At 36.8% G+C, this 23911-nt stretch overlaps 1 protein-coding gene across 8 annotated transcripts in view; it reads right to left on the bottom strand.

The window, feature by feature from the left end:
* The window catches only part of Chl1 (cell adhesion molecule L1-like), a 216366-nt gene that overhangs the window by 11873 nt on the left and 180582 nt on the right, over positions 1 to 23911 (bottom strand). For all 8 annotated transcript variants that reach the window (NM_001427108.1, XM_087659529.1, XM_087659528.1 and 5 more), the window contains 10 exon segments: positions 2105 to 2284; positions 7686 to 7808; positions 8015 to 8219; positions 8368 to 8483; positions 10159 to 10381; positions 14249 to 14319; positions 15504 to 15701; positions 16966 to 17067; positions 20778 to 20902; positions 23543 to 23708. In NM_001427108.1, coding sequence (NP_001414037.1) covers positions 2105 to 2284; positions 7686 to 7808; positions 8015 to 8219; positions 8368 to 8483; positions 10159 to 10381; positions 14249 to 14319; positions 15504 to 15701; positions 16966 to 17067; positions 20778 to 20902; positions 23543 to 23708 — 1509 coding nt within the window.

The following is a 23911-nucleotide window of genomic DNA, read 5'->3' as shown; positions in this document are numbered from 1 at the left end:
AGAAATATTAGTATGTCACTTGATGCAAGCTTTTGAAAAACAGAAACACAAGTGATATCCTCAAACCAGAAATGATGCAAAAGCATATTCTAACTCCATCCATCCCTCTTTAATTAGGGAACCACCTTCAAACTACAGTGATAACCAGATAACGTGTAAGTGGTAAAGCACAAACTTTCAACTCCACAATCTGTGCTCCCTAATCAAAGGAAGGAGAAGAAAGAGTTATAGCAATAGATTCTAATTTTAAAAGTTATGATTATTAGCATTCTTGGTGCAGCTGAGATATATCTCCTCTGTAGAACTGTGTAATATTCAAAGATTATGTTGATATTTAGTGGGGAAGCAATTATAATTTACAACATGGCAATGTATAACTACAGAAGAGAAATCAGTATCAACAAGGGGAAAGGGCAGTTGCTGGAATATTGAAAATGCAGATCCCTGGAAAAGAACACAAACACCTTAGTATGGCACATTTTTTAACAACCAAACTAGGATAGTGGAGAAATATGCCTTTATACACTGAAGCATCTTATTTCTAACTTCAGTATGCAACAAAGTTGTGGCATCAGTTATGAAACTTCCCACCAAGAGTTACAACACTCTCCAAAAAATTTTAACCATGAATGCAACCAAGCCTTGTTTTGCCAATGTATACAGTAGAATGCAGAGATAGCTAAGGCATTCTGTGGACATCTTTTTCATGCTTCAAATTGTGAAGATTGGGGCTAACCTTTCTCCTGATAAATTGTTGTTTCTATCAAAAAGAGCTACCATCTCTATGTCTTGACATCTTGTATGAACAAGATGGAAAAAGATGGCTCTTCTTAGCCCTACTGTGAATTGAACATTTGATGCCAGTTTTGCACCCTTGAGAAATAATCTTCCTTAGTGACTAGACCATTCTCATCATCTTGAAGCCTAACATTTTGACTACATTAGTAAGCACTTAATTTCATTTGGTGTTTGATTTATGCTCCACTCATGGGTTTGGGAGAAACTTGAAAACTCCTCCTACAAAAGTAACTTTAAGGTTAGAGGAGAAAACAAAGACCCAAAATTCTATAAATAGGACTGGGACAATAACAGGGAGAACCTAGCAGTAAATTGAGAGTTTAACCATTCCTCTCAGGACTACAACGACCATAGTGATCACACATTTGAGTAAATCACAATGTTTCATTAATAAATGATGCACAATTTGATTTTCTTCTTCAGTTCTCCCCTATTCCTGGAATTTCTCCCATAGGTTTAATTGTATTCCCAATCTACAGTTCTGAAAACAACTCAGAACAGAATTATATTTGCCATGCACAATTGTGAATATATGATTTTTGTTTCCTTTATTATTCTCTTCCATATACTCTCCTCTTTCTTCTCTCAAATCCTCCTATGTCTGACAACTCGAATCCCACACAAGTCTTACTTCCTTAACTTTATGCCAATATCAGTTATTGAACACATTTTGCTTGACTGCTTAATCCCCTATTTCAATCTTGATGCACTGTGGATATTATAGATCACTAAGAAAAATCCTAAAATTGTCATCGGAGAAATAATTTTGCAAGGTATATTGTTACAATATAGGGAAAAGATAGAAAGGTATAATTTAATTGTAGCTATACTACATATGAGATCACAGACTGGTAAGCCATTTTCAATTGTTACTTAGCTTGAATCACCACACAGTAAAATTAAATTTGACAAATGAATTCATGTACTATGAGTCAAGTCATAGAAATGGTATATATTAGCTCCTTTATTGTAAAATATATATCAAGGTAAAAGATAAAAAATTTTAGAGAAAAATATTCTCCAAAGATAACTATGCTTCTAACTCTGTGAGAAACTTTATGAGCCTTGTCCACTTATTTTCCTTAAGGAGATGTCCCTGACCTTTTTTACACTGAGCTATAGTTCAGTAATTTAGAAACCCATGAATGTGAACTTGGCAAACAAGATCAGTAAATTCTGTGTTTGTTTCAGTGGTGCAGAGAGTCAGATAGACCGGGGTCCAGCACTTCTAATTTACAGAGGCGTGGTTCCTGCACTCCAGTGTGACTGAGTGAATACACACAATGCAGAAGGCTCATGTACTTACTCCCCTCTCCTAGTGTGGCACCTTCCTCACTGATCGGCTTCCCACAGCCTCTCGAGGTGCATGCCTTCAAGTAGAATTTGTATTTTGTTGTTGCGTTGAGGTTGGAGAGATGCCAACTGGATTTAGATGGAGTCGTAACGTTGATTTCATTTAACTCTCCAAGCTCGTAAGTGTCATTTACTGAAGAAATAAGCATGACATTAGTGAGTCAAGGTTCTTCACAATTGAAGTCACATTGTCTCGTACTTTTGTTTCTATTTACTGAAAAAAGTTGCTATTGTTATTCATCACTATCAACTCTTTCTAGGTACATAGACTTATTATCACTATATCGTCTAAGAGGATACTAGATGCCAGCAATGGTAAAACCTTTTCGAAAATGAGACTGTTTAACTAGGACTTTAAACTCTAGCCATTTGACTTTGAATCACCATGTGAAAATGGAGTCAGCAACCTTAACAGCTTGTGATGTATATTAGACATTTTTCCATTAGCGACCATTTTCTGGATCTTTGATATAAATTCATTCTATTTTTATTGTTTGAGATAATAAATAATAAACACAATGGTTGTTTTATGTTTTCTAGGGTTTCTCATTTAAAATGTGACTTCAGGTGAGCATAGATGCTCGTGGATTGGGGACAAAAATTATTCCTCATCCTTAGTGTGTTGGAGGCGTCATCTATAAAAAGCACATTTAATATTCCCAGTCTCCTGAATATAACTTTGCAATGCAATATGCTATGGAAGCTTGGCCACTGACTTTCATTATTGTTTGACTGACTAGACGCTGTGATGTCCTGTTACTGCAAAGCCCCATCAGAGAGTACAGAACTACATATGGGTAGCTTAGCAGAAAATGAAAATGAAAAATATTGTGTGATCCCAGCACCAATATAGGCTCTTATTATTTCTCTTAGATGCCTACCAGGAATTGTTGTAGATTCTACTACTGAAGACACCAACAACTTTGATGATGAGCCATGGGGAAAACAATCAAGCTGGAAGTGACTCAGAAGATTTCTCTCTGATAATCAGGTTTCATAGTTCCTGAAAGTACTTGAGGAGAAACTTCATCAGCATTCCTAGCAAGTTGTGAACCAGGCAAACAATAATAAGGTTCTACCTGGTGAGATATACCCATTGTTGCAATAATGCTAAGACTATTATTGGAATAATCAACTTTTTTTTTAAAAAAAATTGAGGTCTACACTACAGCCTTTTATTGTAAACCTGGCCAAGACTCCATTGTGAGAAGGGCATAAGCTCTTGGGAAGAATGTACTACTGTTATTTTGCTAATTGAGCATGCTATCGAACTGTCTTCTAAATATTTATCTCTGCACACATAGATTAATGCAATTCTCAGCTCTCATCAGAGATGTCTCTTTTTCCATAGAAAGTTGCTAATACAGAACCGTGAACTGGTTAAAATGCAGTGACTAAGTGACTGGATAGATCAGTTTAAATGGAACATCTAAATGACATTCTCTCCCCAAAAAGGGTCAGTGAATTTTGTGGATGAACCACTAACTCTCTAAGCACCAGAGGTTGGGGAAGGCTGCTCTGAAATTGTGTCTTTTAGACATAACATGGACAGTGGACTCATGAACTCCCTGGAACTATGTTCAGGAGTGTGCTTCTCTATATTTCAGAATAGGTAAAATGAATAATTAATTCCCACTGTGGCTTGAGTGGATATTGACAATCATCAGTGACAGAAGGAAAAAAAATCACAGAAGTGTTGTTCATTCTTTGTAATAACCTTCTACTCATGTAAGCAATGCTAACTGAACACAGTGGTTCATACACATTAAAACAACAACAACAGCATGGGAACAGGAATGGGATTTGTTGGAAGAAGGGGATTCCATAGAAAAAGGAAGGGGGATGAGAGAAGATAATATGTAAGATGAACTAAATTTTATATTAAACATATCAGAAAAATAATAACACATTAAAATTTAAAGTAGGGGAATTTACTGAATGTGCATCATATTTTGCCATCATAAAAACAAGACTTTCACTTAACTCACTGAAAGACAGGACATCTCTGATATATAAAGAACCAATCAGTTCCTGAACTGATTAATGAATTATGAGTTTTAACTAATCTACAGTGCTCTGAAGATTATGTTAAATGCAAAACAGAAAAGACTAAATAATAAAGGGACATGCTTAAAGTATGAAGATGATAATGGCAAGAAAACATCTAACAAAAACCCCCTTTGCACTCCTCAAAAGCATAACTGAAATTTACCTAAAATACTTCCTTATTCTGTATAATGCAATTACACCAAGAAACCAAGGGGTAATTTAACATTGTAAAGATAGAAATGTGTTGGTTACTTTATCACCATTAAACTCTACAAAGTCAATAGAAATAATTAGTAAAATCAATACAAGATCTATGGAAAGTATATACCACTCTGATATATACAAACATCAATTAAATAGAATGGAGAAGAGAAAAACAAACATACTACATAAAATACATCCAACATTTAATATTAATAGAGAAATAAATAATTTAATTTTAGTGATTTTTAAGAAGTACAGTAATTATTGTAAGTATTAATATTTCAACTACTTCTCTGTTGTGAGAATTAATTTTAAATCACATTTAAACCTTATAGACCGATCAAACAAGTGTCCAAATTAATAGAATTTCAAAGAAAAGATACAACTTCATTAAACCAAATGAAAAATTAAAACCCCTAAATTATTTCAGTTCTGTCCACAGTTTTAAAAGTTGAGTTTTCCATAAAAACACCATACCAACCAACCAGTCTCCCAGTGACTAAACCACTACCTAACAGGTATACATGGACAGATCCAGGGCTCTAGTTGTATATGTATCATAGGATGACCTTGTTGGCACCAATGGAAGAAGCCCTTGGTCCTGCCAAGGCTGGATGCCCCCAGTGTAGGGGATGTCAGGGGGAGGGGAAGGAGTTTGTTTGGGGAAGGAGAACATCTTTATAGAATAAGGGGAGAGGGATGGGATAGAGGGCTATGAACAGGAAACTGGGAATGGGAATAATATTTGAAATGTAAATAAAAATATCCAATAAATAAAAAGAGAAAAACAGAAAAAAATAAAAGTTGAGTTTTGGAAGAACTGTGGCTAATGAACTCAGAATCTAAATATAGTCTGACTTGCGTTTGCATCCTAACCCAGAACTTAATGTTGTATGACTGAAGTATTCTATGTGTGTCAATTCCTTCATCCATAATACAGAACCGAAATACACTATAGCATGTACTTCCAAGGTTGAATGCAACAACATGGAGAAAGCACTTACCACAAAGCAAACACCCAGCAAAAAACATTGAGACACTACTTCTCTTGGAGTTTATTTGTATTTCCTTAAACAGGTAACGCTGTGCACAGCAGGGATCAGAGGAACCTAAAGCTCATATGTGAGCCAGACATGGCAGCTCAAGAGGCCTCAGAATACCAGGGCCATGCTGAGGTTGGCTTTTGTGAGCAGGAGAGACTGCAGGACTGAATGGTTGTAGTCCCAGTGTGTAGGCTACTTACCAATTCATAACCATAAGGTCTTATTGTTGAGCTGCGACTGGAGCTTTACTTTTCATTTTGAAATGATGCTTATACTGGAAGACTATTAACAGATGTGATGACTAAAAGTGCTCTACATTTGTTCAGACATTTTCCATCTAACGGTAGAGAAGTATGCATAGGAGAGGTACCTGAGTCTATCAACATGATCTGTCTGACTAGCAAGCTACCAATAAGGGTTCTTCACAGATAAATGTACTTCTGCTTGAGATTGGAATCATTTGCCCACCATGGAAAAGTCAGTCTTACTATAGAGCTACATGTACATTGAATCTCCCTACATTATTTACTAACTCTGCCCTCTGGCATGCTCCATAATTCTCAACACTGCTTACAGATGGATGCTAAATACACTTTCCCCAGTATCCACTGTTTTATTTACAAAATAGTAGTCCCACCATAGAAGAATGGATACAGAAAATGGGGTTCACTTACACAATGGAATACTACTCGGCTGTTAAGAACAAGGATGTCAGCAGTTTTGCAGGCAAATAGATGGAATTAGAAAATATCATCCTGAGTGAGGTAACAGACTCAAAAGGACATGCATGGCATGTACTCACTGATAAGTGGATATTAGCCAAAAAAGGTAGAGAATACCTAGGATACAATCCACAAAACTCAAGAAAGTTAACAAGCAGAAGGGCCCAAGTGAGATTGCCTCTATCCCACTTGGGAGGGATAAGAAAGCAATCACAGGTGGTGGGGGGTTGCAGAGGAAGGGAGAGAGGACAGGTAGAGGGAAAGGGGAACATAATCAGGTATTGGGGTGGGGGTGGCAGGAGTGAGGGCCAGAAGAAAGAATGGAAACAGGCAACCTAGGAGGTAGGAGGTGGGGGACTCTCTAGAATGTAGCAGACACCTGGGAGGTGAGAGACTCTCAGGACTCAAAGGGAGGGACCTTAGATAAAATGCCCAACAGTGGGGAGAGGTGACTTGTAGAGTCTGTCTCAAGTGGAAGAACAGGGCATTAAATAGAGGAATGGGGTTACCATCCTATAGTCAGACCCAGAATTGTTCCTGTCTGAAAGAACTGCAGACATCGAGATGGAGAGAAGACTGAAGGACGGGAGATTCAGCAACCAGCCCAAATTGGGATCCAGCTTAGGGGAAAGGGGGAAGGGGATGGGAGGAGGCTCTGAGGCCTGACACTGTTACTAATGGTGTGGTGTGCTTACAGACAGGAGCTTGGCATGGCTGCTCCCCAAGAGGCCCAACAAGCAGCTGAAAAGAGACAGATGCAGATACACACAACCAATGGACAGAAGCTGAGGACCCCTGTGGTTGAATTGGAAAAGCGCTGGAAGAAGCTGAGGAGGAGAGTAAAGTTATGGGAGGATGGGCAGTCTTAACTAGCCTGGACTCAAGATCCTTAGGACACTGAGCCACCAACCAGGCAGCATGCACCAGCTGTTATGTGGTCACTGACATATAGAGCAGTGGACTGGCTGGTCTGGCCTCAGCAAGAGAAGAAACACTTATCCCTCGAGACTTCTGGTCTCAGGGAGTGGGGAGGTCTGGGGGAGGAGGCTGGGGTGGACATGTCCTCTTGGAGATGGAGAAGGGGGAGGGGGAATGGGATGAGGAGCAGTCAAAGGGTGGACAGGGAAAGAGATGGCACCTGGACTGTGAAAAAAAAGATTAAAGAAAAATAATAACAGAAACAACAGCAACAAAAAATACAGGAGTCCATAGACGCTTTGTAAATATAAACTGTGAATACTTAATATCATGAGAAACATGTAGTCCCCATTGGCCTAAGTCACATGTATCATTCTTGTTTGAAAACAAATACATGTAATAAGAAGATGGGTGTACATAACCAACTTCCAATAAAGTAGGAATTTATTATTGACATGCACAGAAACTTCAGTTTATCTGTAAAGCACTTTACTGATCCTTGTGCCTATAGGGAATAGTGCTCATTAGGGAACAAGTTAATTCTTCAAATAAAAATTGAGTCGTTGGTAGGTTAATTCCCGTTCAAATCTGTACTTACTTATCTGGTATTGTAAGAGATAACCAGTTAAATTTCCATTTAGTTTCTTAGGAAGGCCCCAGGATAAGGTGGCTGTGTCTTTATCAACTTTGATGACCTTGAGAAAACTTGGTTGTTCAGGTACTAGAAAACACAAGACCATATATAGACACTTATGAGCTAATAAATCCTAAAAAAAGAAATAAAATCCCCCATGAGATTTTAAACTTAAGAAACTCAGATGTGAGCTCCTATGAGCTGTACATTAACTATCATACATTATAAGGGACTCCTTAACATAGTTATTAAGTAATTTGCAGAAATGGCAGCTTCCATATTTATTCTCTTACCTCCTTCTGGTGTCTGAAATATATACGGCTCACTCTCTGGACCAGCTCCTTTGGAATTATAGGCTAAGACTGTTAAGTGAAATTCACTAAAGGGCTCTAGGGAAGGAACCATTCCAGAATTTCGCTGTCCTGAAAACCTTAGAATGTTCACTTCTTTGGGATGTGTCCTTCCATCCAACAGGCTTTTTGTTTTCCACCAATTTATCTGCAATAAAATGCAAACCCTTCAACACAACAACTAGATACTCATTTGACCTCTTGAAATCAGTTTAAAATTTCAGGCAAGTAAAAAATTCAATAGTATCAATTAGGAATTAAAACAAAAAAATTATAAAAATGGACCTGGTACCAACCTGGTATCCTCTTAGTAGTCCGTGTACTGTTTCCTTAGGAATTGATGACCAGGTAACTTTAACTAATGTACTGTTCATAACATCCACACGATGGATCACAGGAGCCGTACTAGGATCTGTAAAGCATTTAAGATTGATTATCATTCAATGACCTGCATGCAAGCCCGGCATAATATCTTTCCCAAAGTGATTTTTGGAACATTTGTCCTTGGAAAATCATGTTTGTGCTGTTGGTTTCAAATAATATCAGCAGCTTCTTGTTCTGGGGAACTTTCTTGGCTCACAGGAGTTACTGTATCCTATTGAGATATGGTGGCAGGAATAAGGACAAAAGCAAATCAAAATATAAAGCCATGTCCACCAGAATGGTCTTTAAATAATAAAAGAAATTAGCCTCAGTAACATACAGAATACTTTCAGAATTAGGTTAATATTAACAACAATTGTTCTGGTCAGATTTTGAGTTAAGTATGTATTTGTTTAGTCAACATGGTTCAGGGTCACCAGGGTAAAGGGAACTTCTGACTGAGAAAAATGCTTTCATTGCATTGTCTTTTGGCAAGTCTGTGGGGGCAATTTCTTGATTCATTGACTGAGCTTAGAGGGCCTCACCCACTGTGGGTTTTACCTCCCCTGCGTTGGTGGTCCTAGGTTGTACAAAAAATGCAGGCTGAGCAAGCTAAGAGGGCAAGCCAGTAGGCATCACTACTTCATGGCCTCTACTCTTTTATGGCTACTTTGAGGAACTTTACCAGGATCAATGCATATCCTGATGCGATCAGTATTGCCACTTGGTTCTACAGCACTGCGATTGCTAAAAGGGAGACATCTAGACAAATTGCTCATAAATGATGCTCTTTGTGTTCTTTTATTTGAGTACAATAATTTGCAGAGTGGTAGAATGAGAGATTATCTGTCATTCTTGACTTTTTTTTATCTTTATTCACAGTACATGAACAGTACATGAATCTAGATGCAAAAAGAAAATAAGAATGTGTCCTGATGTGCAAAGTGCCCAGTGCAGTCCTTTATTTCTTGGAAGTATACTTGTAGCAATTATGCTTTTAGTTCTTAATAATATAACCTGTCAGCTCCTTCAAAATTGTGCATATGGTTAGAATTTCATGTTCGAATCTGAGTGTGCATCTTCTCTGTATTAGGAAGTCTCCAGGCATGCAAATGATGACCTGGGAACTGTAGCAGCCTGTTGCTAAGAAGTCCTCGACAAGAAACGAAAATCTAACAAAACCTGGAAAACTCCAGGGTGATTATGTTCCTTCCCTGAGTCTTGTGATGATGGTTCCAGGTCTTTGATTTTCCAAATACAAAGAACTTTAACAGGTTCTTTGATAAAGGAGAAACTTTAAAAGCACTTAGTTTGTTGTTATGGTCTTTTTTTTTCCTTTGTTTTTACAACTATTTTTTGAGACCTATTTTTTTCATGTAGCCCAAAGGATGGAAACAAGGATGACCTTAACCTTCTGATTCTCCAGCCTCTATCTTCTAAGTAGTGGATTTATAGGCATTCGCCATCACATCCATCATCTTGTCATGCTACTGCCTCTACACAGAGATTTGCACTTGTTGGGCCAACACACTATCAGCAAGCTATGTCCCTGTCCAAAGTACTTCTTTAACATTCTATTATGACAAAGATCAACCCTAACTGCCAGGAATGCATGTATTTATTTTTTGTCTCACAGGTAATAGTATGTACTCAAAAATGTTGAGACAAATTACTAACTCGAAAATGTTCTGGGTGTGTTAAGGATTTAAGGATGAATCACTTACAGTCTTCCCCTGAATAGAGTGTCACTGGCTGGGGCTCAGGCCCAGAGCCTAGTTGATTAATGGCTTGAACTTGGACATCATAAGGAGCATAGACAGTAGGTGTCATCACACGTAATGTGTGGTTTGTAACTGTTTCTTCTTCCCACTCTTCAGGGGCTCCCTGGGGCTTCCAGCTCACTCTGTACTCCAGTCCTGGTCCGTTCTGCTCCATAGATTTCAAAGGCTAAGACAGAAATCAAAGTTCAGTTGATGTACTGGTTGATATATCGACCTAAAGATAGGAGTGGCTATTTCAAAGAGTGTAAGAGTAATTGGGAAAAATTAGAGATCTTACCTGGGTCCCTTTGAGTCAGAAGCAGATTTGTCATTTTATTAGTTTAATTTTATATAGAAATCTTCCACTATCCCAAGACATGGAATGCCAACATTTTAGAATTATACACATATAGGAAAATATAAATGGTCATATGCAAAATAAATAGCTAATACATTGCAAATAGTCTTTTGGGTTTTCTTAAGCTGCTGCCATATTCTACAATTTACTACAAAAGAAACAAAAACTCTGTGGCCATAAAGTCTTTGTTCATGGCTCCTCAGGCAGAATACTTTACACCATAAGATTCTGTCCAATCTTCCATGAAAAGAGAGAGATGTGGCTATATTTAATTCTGAAAAATACATTTTTAATAGAGAAGACCCAGTGTAGTAAATCCTCTCTTTCTAAATGAATACTTTCACAGCTCCTTGACACAAAATAGCTTTTTACTTACTTAATTTTGTTGCCTAGGAAAGATTTGTGGAAGAGTTTCTGGTTTTTTAAATTAGAAATTAGTTATTTCCATTTTAGTTTTTAATTAAGGGAAACTTGAAAGAAAAATAATGTGGTTTAAAGTACCAATTTAATTTCACATATGAGTACTTCATTTAAATGATTCAGTTATGTAAAAAATCACTTATAATACATTTTTGATCCTAGGCTTAGAAGTAGATTTATATGGAGAGTAATTTTGTTTGTGTACGTGGGTGATTAAATATCATATAAAATGCTCTTGTAGCATTTACTATGCTTCTTCATTTGGTAAAACTGGCTAAAATACTTATTAGAAGCATTGCTTGGATCTCATTGAAAGCAGCATGCTTCATCAACAAATCATTTTAGATTTATATTTATTCCAAAGTAACTACTTACATTAACTAAAATTGTTCACCAAGACAAAAATGACTCATAATTGCCAGAGCTACTTTTTATATTTGCATGTGCTACAAAGAATTAGTCAAAATATTTCAGTATCACATAGGTATTGGTCTATATCCTTATAATAACTAGAGTCCTAAACATTTTCAAGTCTATCAAGATATGAGCATTATTTAAATATTCATTTTTATCTTTAATTACATGCATGTGGTATGTTTGTGTGTAAGTATGTATGAATACAGGTGCCCATGGACTTCAAAGAAATCATTGGGTCTCCTGGAGCTGAGGTTGCAGAAGATAATGAAGCATGCATCACAGTTGCTGGGAATACCTTAATATTCTATAAAACATTGTGTACCCTTATCTAACAAGTCAACTCTCCAGTCATTAATACAAGGAGTTAGCTACAAACCACAAAAAGAATTATACTTTTTCAATCCTTAATAACAATAAATATGTAAAAATAATATTATTCAATTAATAACAATAAATATGTAAAAATAATATTATTCAATTTGCTCATATATTGCTCCAAGGAAAAAAGTAAACGTAATGTTCTCTTACACATTTAATATACACTGTGCCAGTGTTAAAAAAAAATCACTTAGCTATTTTGTCAATGTTTTGTTTCCTGGGCTCCTCTAGGAATTTTGTATGTTGCTAGTCATCAAGACTTCAATAATTCTCATAAATAACATAACAAAACCACAGTCTCAAAAGAGCAAATATGAACCAGGTGAAGAGGCCATGGCCTTTCCCTTTCTCTTATAGCACTGTCCACAAGAAAAAGGCTTCCAGAAAGACCTTATTGAGTTAGGGATCTAGGAATCTACAGATGTTCCTTGACAGACCTGAGAAACTTACGCTGGTGTTACCAACACTTCTTATATATAATATTCTGCAAAAATATCTATGCATGTAACAGAGGGAGCCACATGTGAAGCAAGTTTATACATATCAGTGTAGGCATCAAAGAAACAGACACTTTGCCATAGTTATCTTTTAAAAAACTATTTAAACTTACTAATTTTAATGATAGAAGTTATAGTACTCATTGTAGTCCTGTGTTGTTTTGAATATGTTTACATCGTAGAATATAAAACATATAAAAATCATGTAAGTTTGCACTGTGTCATACATATGTATTTTTGAGTGGTGAGAATAATTAAAATTCAACCTTTTACCAATTTCTAAAAATCATAGTACATTTTCTAAATATGGTTACTTTGCTGTTTCCTTAATTTTCCACTTAATTCTCCTTAGTTTCATTTTAAATATGGACTGACTCTTTTCTTTTGAAACTTGCAGTAGATATTGTTAAACCTCTAGCACTTGCGAATTGAATACCTCAGCTATGCCCATTTAGAATGGTAATTAAAGCACTTTTTAATTCCCTACTTTACCTAGATGTCTGGGTGAATTTATTCATTTGTTTGTTCTTTAGGTGTTAGTCATGTATTTTCTTCGAAGTTCGTTATGTTATTGAAATCAATTTTTAAACTCATTTAAATATGCTTGGGAACAAGGGGCAGAAACTATCAACGAAGAAGTATTTTTAAAAAGCATTTTACAAGATCTAAATTGTTATTTATTTTTATTATTATAAAATTTTAAGTAAAACAGACTGATATCACTTCCCTTTTCTTCTCTCTCATCTCTCTCATGGAATCCTGCCTTGCTTCCTCTCAACATTGAAGCTTTTTTTCTTTACTTGCTATTGTTACACACACACACACACACACACACACACACACACACACACAAACACACAAACACACACAAACACACATACACACACACATACCTAAATATGTAAATACAACACTTAGGGCTTTTCATCATGGGGAAACCTCTTTTCTTTCACTTTCAGCATTCCTGAGTTGCCTGTAGTTATCTGTCTACAGATGGGACCTAGAGTCTATTTAGCAGAGAAGAAATCATAACTGATACCAAAAACCTAATCAATCATTTGGGGCCAGAGAGGTCATGGTTCTCACTGAGGAACCTGCTATCATCAATTTACTAAGGAAGAATAATCCTAGCTGCATCATTACATCTATCCACATACCCGTCTACAGGTGTGTCTCTCAAAGATATTTCTCTTTCCTTTCAACAGAAGGAGAAAATTTAAAATATTTACAGCTACCCAAAATAGAGAGAGCAGGTAACAGTGGGGTACATTTCAAACCCTGTGGATACATTTCAAACGTAAGTCTTGGTTCCAGACAAAACTTGATAATTACATAATAAAATGATCGGATAATGGAAGTTATCCCAGCAGATATAAACTGTTTCTCCAGATGCAAAGAGTGGCTTGATTTAGTGACATTTGCTAGTGATACATTCTATAGTGTGAAGAAGGAAAGAGTCTCAGTGTCTAAGTCTGAAGCTGAAGTTGTCATAAGAATCAGAAGTGAATGTCTATAAGACTATGTCTCCTATCATCATCTTCTATACATGGTGACCATATGATGTAAGTTTTTTTTACTACATTTTAATTGTGATGATATCTAAAATAGTTCAGGAGAAATACTAGAAAATTTACAATTTCTCATAACAGATTCTATCTAGATCAATGTGTCACAATCAATTTACAGAGTTAGACCCCATTTCAAACACATTCCTTTTGTTTGTTGTTTTGTTCTTGGGGTTCAGAACAAGCTCTTGTTCATTTGAGGCAGGCACTCTACCAGTGAGCTAGATTTCTAATACTATTTACAGCAAATCCAATCACTGTGGTCCTAAAACACTGACAATAACCCAAGAACTTAGCTTGATTCCCTGACCTTATTTAGTTATTCTTAAAAAATGCTGTTGTGCCTTTAGAGTTAGCAAGCCAACTTAAAATGAATAAATAAACAGCAGAGAGAAACAGATTAACAAATTAATACACACCTCCCATTTTATAATCATTTCCTTGGGTTGAGATGCTTGAACTCTGATGTTATGTGGATTCTTGTCTGGAGCTGAGAAGTGACAAGCATTAAATTATTTGTTTTTACTTCATAGTAACCAGTTGGTTAAATATCATAACACCCAACACCTCAAAAGCCAAATAAATAAATATTTTACAATACTTATTAAATTCAATAGTTTCTAAGATTTAAGATAGCTTTGCAGAATAAATTTAATTAGGAGGAGAAAGGTAGGGTTCTTAGAGTTCTATACTGACTGTATAGTGGAAAGTATATGATTTGCTACAGATATTTAAATTTAAGTCTGCGAGTTAAAATTTGAAGCTTATATAAAGAAACATATTTTTTTAAATTTCCAAACTGTACTTTACTGTCACAATTAGTGAGAAAATATATGCTGTGAATACATGCCCATAGAAGCATGAATTGGAAATTTATGTTATCGATATCAACAAACCACTTTTATAGATATTAAATTGAAGTAACATGTAATATGTGTATAAAATGCATTCATGTAGATGCATTTTATTGGAAACATCCTAACAAGGATTTTAACACTGAATCCAGTATAAGGTAAAAACATACAAGCCCCAGATTCAAGTTGTACTTCATCTTGCTTCTTCCTTAGTCAAAAAATGTTGATTATACCTAGCATGCTTATTTTACTCAGGAAAAAGCAAATACCATTTCATGACCACAATACTTCCCAATGTTAATTCCATCATATATATTGTCGCTACACTCTCTCTGTTGGCAATTCATAAAGTTGATCTGATAATTTAGATATATATGGAAATACATACATTTTAAATTCCTAAGGAAGTAACACTAGTACATAGTTTTACATTTTTAGATGATTTTTGTATTAGCCAATGGTGTTTCTTTGGGAATTGAGTCCATGGTTTTCTCTACCTACTGAGCTTCCATTTAGAATTTCCATGATAAAACTGCTTCCAACATGATATTGATATTTAGCTGTTGAAAATTTCTTAAGTGTAGTATTTTCTCACATACCATGTACCGATTCCAATCTCCTCACTATCAAATAAATTTACAACTCTAAAATGAATACACTTCTAATGTTGTACACTGCTAACTTGCAAAGCTTTTCAAATTATATTCAGTAATCTAAAATCTTACATTACATGCTTGATCTTTTTTTTAATGCATTCAAAAACAATGATTTGGCCAACATGAAATATTATGTTAGCAACCTGATGGTAGGCCTTCCATACCTGCTGGTGGAGTTTCATGATGGTCTGATGGTTGGCTGGAGTGACTTTTTCCGACTTCGTTTACAGCTGTGACCCTAAACTGATATCTCACATACGGAGCCAAAGGTAGCACAACATCTGTTTCTTCTCCTCGGACTCTAGTTAGTTCCTCCCACTTTCCAGGTTCCTCTCTGTTCCCTTCAAATTCTACAATGTACTCTGAGGCAAGACCATGAACAAGCTATTAGACATATTGAGTCTGTTGAAGGTTTATTAAGACTTAATTACAATATTAAAAACTTTTGTAAAAAGGAAGAAAAATGGAGCTGACAGAAGAGTAAAGTGTTTTTCTTGAAAGCTTGAATCTTGGGTTCATTTTCCAGAACCTATATGAAAAAGTTGGTAGTACTCATTTGTATCCTAGCACAAGAAAGGTGAAAATAAGAGAATTTCTAAGGTTCCTAGACAGCTAGCCTAGTCTACTTGACAATTCACAGGCTATGAGATATCCTGTCTCAAAAATAAACAATTAAACAGAAGATAGCCAGTGCTTAAGAAATGATACCCAAGAATAATTGCTGACATAAATATACCTGCATGTACATCCACACACAGACACGCACAGACATGCACACACACACACACACACACACACATACACACACACACACACACAGAGAGAGAAAGAGACAGAGACAGAGAGACAGAGAGAGAGACAGACAGAGAGAGAGACAGAGAGAGAGATACAGACATACACATGTTTATGTTCACATACACACACTCACATCTGTATACATAGGACCTTGCATACCCCAAAACATACAACAACGTTGAAGAAAAGAGTAATGACATTTCCAGGAAAATGAGTTAAACTGGAGAAAAGCCTCTTAAGTTAATTAAGCCAATCTCAGGAAGACAAAGTTATTTTCAGTGGTGATTTTTAGATTTTAAACAGACATGTAATCATGCACATACATAAGACATGAAAGTTGAGTTAAAGCTCTCAAGCTGGACTGGACAGATATACTAGTAGGAAAAGGGTAGTAGGAGGGAGGGTAGGGGAGCATGAGGGGAAGTATGAACAAGGTACAGTACATATTAGTACAAAGAGTTAGAACTATGTAACCAATTAAATGCAGTTTATAAGAGTATTTTCAGAAGTATTTAATTTGGGGCTCGCTCAATAGTTAACAGCACTTGCTGTTCTTCTGGAAGAGCCAGGTTCAATTTCCATCACACACACAGCAACCCACAACCACCTGTAACTCTAGTCTCAGGACATACAATGTCCTCTTCTTACCTCTACAGATACTGCACTTAAGGATTGTACAGATATACAAGCAGATAAACACACATACATAAAATAATGATACTATATAAATCTCATTTATTACGTAATCTACCATTTATTATGTAATCAAAATCACCATGTTTTAATTTGACTTTCCTAGGGAAAGATAAAGTTCAACTCAAAGCCTCCTACCGCTGATTTTGCTGTTGTGGTCATCTCCTGCTTCCCAGGACAGCCGGACACTCCTGTTTTGTCTTTCTGACAGGAGAAGGTTTCTGGGAGGATCTGGAACACCTAATCAGTGATAAAAGATAGCATGACAACAAAAGCTTACAGGAGCAATGAGGATGTCGGAGCAGAGACAGTTCCATGTGACAGCCACCATGTTTTTCCAGGGGTTTACAGCTCACTTGTCAACAGTCAAGTTCAGCTTCCTGAGATGACTTAATACTCAGAGCTTCCAGTGTGCCTATAAACCCTTGGGTCTGAGTATGCACCGGGATGATGGTAATCATGTCCTTTTATACGTTCATGCTTCTTTAAAGTTCACAGAGAACTTTTATCCCTGTTATTATTTGGTGAGAGCATTTGCCTCTCTTGGGTAGTGGTTCAAAGAGAAGCTGAGCCTTTGAGATATTTGACTTTTTGTCAGTTACTCATGAAAATAACAGTAAAAAAATCTATCAAGAAACTACCTGAGAATTTGTCTAAGCCCAACTGTGCATGACCTGCTGCCACTGGGTTTCTTTATAATGAACATGATCTTAATACTTGGGGTGAAAACAAAAAAGCAGTAAAGAAACTGGAGATTGCTGATTTCCAAGTTCAGAGACATTTGCAGGTTCCCTTCCTTTCGGAGATCACTCTGAGACACACACATTTCAGCAACCCTAGAGCTTCTAGTTTGTTTGTTTGTTTGTTTATTCATTTATTTCTATCCCAAATGTTGCCCCACTTCCTGGCCCTTCCTCAAAGAGTTTCTCCCCCTCCCCTACACCTTTGAGAGGGTGTCCCCCTACCAGCGGTATCCACTGACCCTGGTGCATCAATCTCTCCAGGATTAGGCACATCCTTTCCTACTAAGGTCGGACATTGCAACCCTCTGCTACATATGTGTCAGGGGCCTCGGACCTGTCCATGTATCATCTTTGGTTGAGCTTCCTTTTGAAATGCAGTCTTCTCCATACCTATAACCTATTGACCACAGCAGCTCTCAAAAGCCCATGTTTGGCTGACAGGGCATTAGGATCGTCTAAAGAACAACATTTAAAAATAAATGCCACCTGTTCTCTTTATTTATGGTTTACTAAAGTGGGGATGCCCAGAATGTGCACTTGCGAAATTATTGGCAATGTGACAATTATGCACGATCAAATTTAGGATATATGATGGGTCTCAAGTGAATCTCTAATTTCCCCCAGATCATCCCTATCTATCTGCTAGGTTATTCTTTTCTTTAGGACTAAAGGATTTTTAAGAGAAGGGATGTCTTATTAACCTTTGTATTGTCCTTCGTGCCTTGCACCTAAGTGTTTTATGACTAAATGAGAAAGTTAAAAGTGTAGCTGCTTCAATCATGCCAATTATTATCCTATGAAATCAATAAAAATTTATATTATGTTATATGTAAACAAGACAGGGACATTGAGATTTATGTGGCTGTTCTGCAATTCTCCAGTCTACAGATATAGATATGGAAATAGAGTTTAAAGATATGTAAATATATATGTATATACATACATATATGTATATGTGTGTGTGTGTGTGTGTGTGTTCAGAGCCTATTTTTGAAGTTGACTTGGAGATATGTGTGTGTGTGTGTGTGTGTGTGTGTATCCATGGCAAAATGATCTTATTTCAAATAAACATTACCTTCTAAATTTGCACTAATATTCTTAAGTATTCAAGGATATTTATTATAGCTTAAAGGAGACCATATATTATTAGTTGTTATCCATGGTGGGCTTTACCGTTTCCCAAATTCTTGTAGGTTTATATAGACAAAAACTTAAAGTTTAGAATCCTACATTCCTACTTTTGGCACATGTATGTACTCAAAGATCAGGGACATAAATAAAGTTTTTCAACAGGGCTGATCAGATGGCTTTCCAGGTGTGCACAAGCCTATTCCAATCTCCCCAGTTCACAGAAGGCGTTCGTTTAGTACGGCTCTCCATTTGCAAGCTCAGAAAGTTGACATTCCCTTGGGGTTTTACTAAGTCTCTAGCATGTCCTGAGGTTGTCCATGCCATCCCAGTCACTATGCTTCATTTGAGATGGAAATTTGATTCCTTGGAACATCACTCAAAGATCCAGAAGAAAAGAGAGAGACTTTTATGAACTGATTCTCAAAGTATTTTTATGCTAAGTCTTCTCTAAATAACTTCCAAATTTGTGTCTAGGTTCTTTAAACACTTATCTAGGATGAAATATTTTAGAAACTATGTCTTTGTCCAAAATCATTTTTATGGCCAATCATTGATGTCTTAATTAGATATTAACATTAAAAATGTATAATTTAAAACCAATGACCTACAATTTTTAAATATTATTAAAATTTTTGCAGGTTAATATGTATGTAAAATGGCATCATAGCCACTTTTTAAGTGATCGAAATTTGATGGTACTAGAAAATGAAGGACAATCCATAAGGGTGAATTTTAAAATTTGCAAGGAAACACAGAGGTGGGTACCAACCAGCAGAAAGCCAATCTTATATTGGTGCCTTCACTCAAAACACTGACTGAGAGGTGAACCTCATGTGTCTGGATGCTTTACATCCATGGTGCCTGCTCTCTTACCACGTGTTCTGCTTCTGTATCTGGCAAATGCTGCTGGAGTAGTTACTAGAGGATTAAATGTTTCCACTTTCGGAATCCTAAAGAGGCTCGCTTACCTAGAACTAAACGTCTTAGCCACTGAGCCAAATATATACCTTCTACTATGAAAGCTGCACTTTGTTGGACTCAACTTAGTAGCTTTGGTTTCATAAGGACTCCAGCACCAGCTTCCTCACTCTCCATAGATGGAAACTGTTAAGATATCTGTAGTGGTGACACCTCAGGTAATATTTAGCTCATTACGTTAGGAAATGTCAATGGGTATGAAGAGGAACTCCTCAAATACATGTGAGAAGAGTGTCCAGAACCTGGTTTTTGAAGTTGACTTGGAATACTAGTGGTACGAGAACCCCTTCAGAAGGAATTGTGTAGGTAAAGGCTTTCTGGAGGAACTATGACTTGGGCAGTGTGATTCAGCAAGCCTACGTACTGTGCAAGAATGGCCATGAACACACTCCACAGTTATCAGGATGCTACGTCTGTAGAGTGAAAGCTACAACTTAAATGGCTTGCTGGCGCTTTCCTCTCAGGGCAGGCTTGCAGGTCTAAGAGCTGGTGGTGATTCATTGGAGAACGACCATTGGAAAACAGACAGCAGATGGTTTGAGTGCTATATATGCAAGTGATTTCAGGGCTAACTGCACTGATGGCCCTGGTAAAGTGTGGACACTATTTTCTAATTAGAGCTTTATAAACTTCAAATATATTCCTATAAAGAACATCCGATGTCCGCACTCAACTTCACGGGGCCTTAGGAGCTCAGACGAGTTTCTGGTATTGAACATAAGCATCAAGAACCCACCACTGAACATCCCCATTCCCCAGTCTTCCACAGAGCCCACCTTTATTCTCTGAACAGTAGGAACAGGTGGATTGAGACCTTTAGTTGTCTTTCCACTGTCAGCATCCATTTTCTCCTGCTGCTATCGGCAAACTTCCCATGATGGGAAAAGATACTATGAATTAATTAATTTCTTTTATATGAGAAGAGTAGAAATAATTTGAAAGTGATGTTGTACTTTAAACAACGACGGCAATAAAAAAATGAAAATTCTCTGTATGAGCAGAGGCTTCATGAATCGTTGACTTTAATACCTAGAAACAGGGGGCATTAAGCCTACCCGGAAGCATGGGCAGAGATCTCCTTCACTTGTTTTCACTTACCAAGGACGGTTACTTGAGTTTTTTCCGAAGTACTATCAAGAGCAGTTTGAGCAGAACAGGAGTAAATACCCTGATCTTCTCCTGAGATGTTAGATATGGTCAGATTAGCCCCGTCAATCACGATCCTGTTAGGGAGGAGAGGGGGAGGCAAACACAAAGTACATGATAAGGGTAAAAACAGCTGCAACGACAGAAATGCAGTCCATTAACAACACACGATGCGATCTCCTTCACAGAAAAGGATTCAAGAGAGCGATGAGACCATTTCGTACCCTGCAGATGTTACTGGAGAAGGATACTGATGAAGACCGAGAATAAAGTCTTACAGTGTTCACACATGACTACACAGTATTAAATAGGATCACAATTTCCAAAATTACAAAATCCAACCATCTGTGACCCGTGGGCTGCGCAGGAACTCTGGGCTCGCTGCCATAGCTGAGAAGCACACGCCGATAATGGAGTTAGGATGCGCTTACAGAATTCTTACGATGTAATCAGGGAACCTTACACAGAATCAAGGAGAGTGCTTATGAGACAAGAAGATTCTAGAACCCTACACATTTCCACAGAACCAGCATTTTATAATGGAATCCGACAATATCCTTTTTGATATTTCCCTTTCATCTAAGAGTTAGCTTCCAAGATACATAATAATTAAGCATTTAATGTATTTGAACACTAGGTGGCAGTCCTGCCCTTCATTCTTCAGATTACTTCAATTAACTTTATAACCGGGTTCTATATATTCTGCCAGTTTGCAATAGTTTGCTACACCAAACAAATCCTTTATCAGTTTTATCTTTAAACTTATATGGATATTATCAACATGAATCCACGATTTTTACATTAAGTTCCATTAAATTTAAAATACATTCACAGTAATAGCTATTCAGTTGAAAAATACTATGCATAATGCTTTCTTTGTGGAAAGGGTAACCGTCCTACTTAAATGAAAAATTTAATGCTAAATTAAAAACTGAAAAAAATTTGATGAATAGAAGACAAGGCTCAATCATATGTGACTGCCCTTTGACAAGAAGGAGAGGTAATTCCTCCTCATTCTACATTAATTTATATAATGTAAGGTTGCCAGCCAGTACTGCTAGCTGTTGACAGGAAAGTTTTACACTATAGTAACTTAGGGGCCACAGCTGAGACTAATGCCTTTACATTGAGAGATGGCATATGTGCACGTACATGACCAACATAGTAACAGTCATGAAAGGAATCGACCCAAGAAACGATGAATGAATGGTCCGAAAATAATGGTGAACATTGATTTGTTTCCTATATTTTTTAAGGCCATCAGATCTTAATTCACAATAATCTTAGCCTCCAACTTTGACTCCTTCTCATCAAGTCACATTATAACCAGTGATGGTTGAAAGGCATCAAGCAGACAGTCAAGGGTACCAGTCCATTAAGTACCAGTCTTGGGATTTGAGTAGCACTAAGTTGGAGTTCATCCTTTTAACCAAGACTCTGCTGTCCTCTCATCTAAGGAGGGCTTGTCCTATTTCTAGACCTTCAGAGTTACTGTGTAACTTCAGATGAGATTTGATTTCAAAATGATAATTTCTTATCTCTGCCTCAAAGACAATACAAGAAGAAGCAGAACTGGCCTTCATGTGATTTAAAAGAAGAAACAGGATTTCTGACTCTTTTGATTCTATTGGATTCTATTGACCTTTTCTCGCTTTGATGCATTTAACCTCCAGTGATTCTCAACCCTCATTCAAACTTTCTTCTATTTCATGTATTACTCCTGTTCAGAATACTCAGAAATGTATCCTCAGACTTTGTATTCATGAATTTTACATTCATACATTCAATTATTCGATTATGGTTGAACAGAATTTTTTAAACCTGCATCTGTACAGAACTGTACACTTTTTCTTGTCATTATTATCTAAGTCATACTGTATAATGACTATTTTATGAACATTCACACTGGATTTAGTATTAAAAGTAATGGAAATTCAACTTATACCATAAATAAAAGCATGTAACATTATAGAACATAATTTACTACACAGAATTTAGTATCTGCATAGGATTCAGCAAGTTCTACCTATAGACAAGGCCGCCTAATGTTGGCAATACTTTACAACACAATGACTGCCAGTTATAACTAGGGGTTTATGGGTGAGAAGGATTTGTGTGAGAATGAGAGGTAGAACAACAGAGTGGCCATTGACTTTTAGGAAGAAGTGTGGTTCTGATAGACAATAGGGTCCCAAAAATTGGTCTCTCCTATAGCATCATAAGAGCAGGTTTTCTGAGGGGTACACAGTATTTTCGGATACTTGGATCACAGACTAATGTCCACGAGTAAGACCCCCAAACAACAGTTAGTAACACCCTTGACAGCTTGCTCTTCCAGTGGTCCCAATGGCTCAGGAAACTCCAAAACCTATGCAGTTAACCTACATCTCACATCTGGCTTCTGTTTCCTGCACTGAGGAGAGAAACCATGCTTTATAAAAGTTAAGGAGCAAACCAAGAAGAAAAACATAAAACAAAACAAAACAAAACAAAAATAAACCCACAAAAAAACCCAGAACTAGTATTTTAAGACCTTAACCCCGACATGGAAAATGAAACATGTAAATGAATTTTTTACTCTAATGCAGTATGAATAATGTTAGGACTATTTTTCGAATGTGTGCTGTTAAACACACACACACACACACATACACGCACGCGCACACACACACACACACACACACATGCACACTGTCTTTTCATAGCAGTGTGCTTACCTGCCATCTTCTGTGCCATTCATCTCAAAAGCTTCTCCATCTTTACTCCAGGACAACTTCAAACTGTGTTTCAAATGTGAGTCACACTGGCTTTCACAGTATAGTTCAAGCACATGTGATTTAGGGATTCGAGGATTCTTAGGAAAAACTCTGAGCTTCGTAGCATCTGTATGTTTTTCCGTAAAAGAAAAAAAAAGAAAGATATTAGTTAGAACTACAGAGCACAGCTTACACTGTTGTTAGAGGTATGGAACACAACTTACCACAGCTGTCATTCACATGTGATGTGTCCTACAGCTATATTTTAACATTAAATCTGAGAAAATTTAAGTATGTGCACTAATTTATAAGTTAGAAATTTTTCTTGCT

The sequence above is a fragment of the Rattus norvegicus genome, chromosome 4, assembly GCF_021556685.1.
Source record: "Rattus norvegicus strain SHRSP/BbbUtx chromosome 4, alternate assembly SHRSP_T2T, whole genome shotgun sequence".
Classification (NCBI taxonomy): Eukaryota; Metazoa; Chordata; class Mammalia; order Rodentia; family Muridae; genus Rattus; species Rattus norvegicus.
This window is presented reverse-complemented; position numbering and strand designations above follow the sequence as displayed.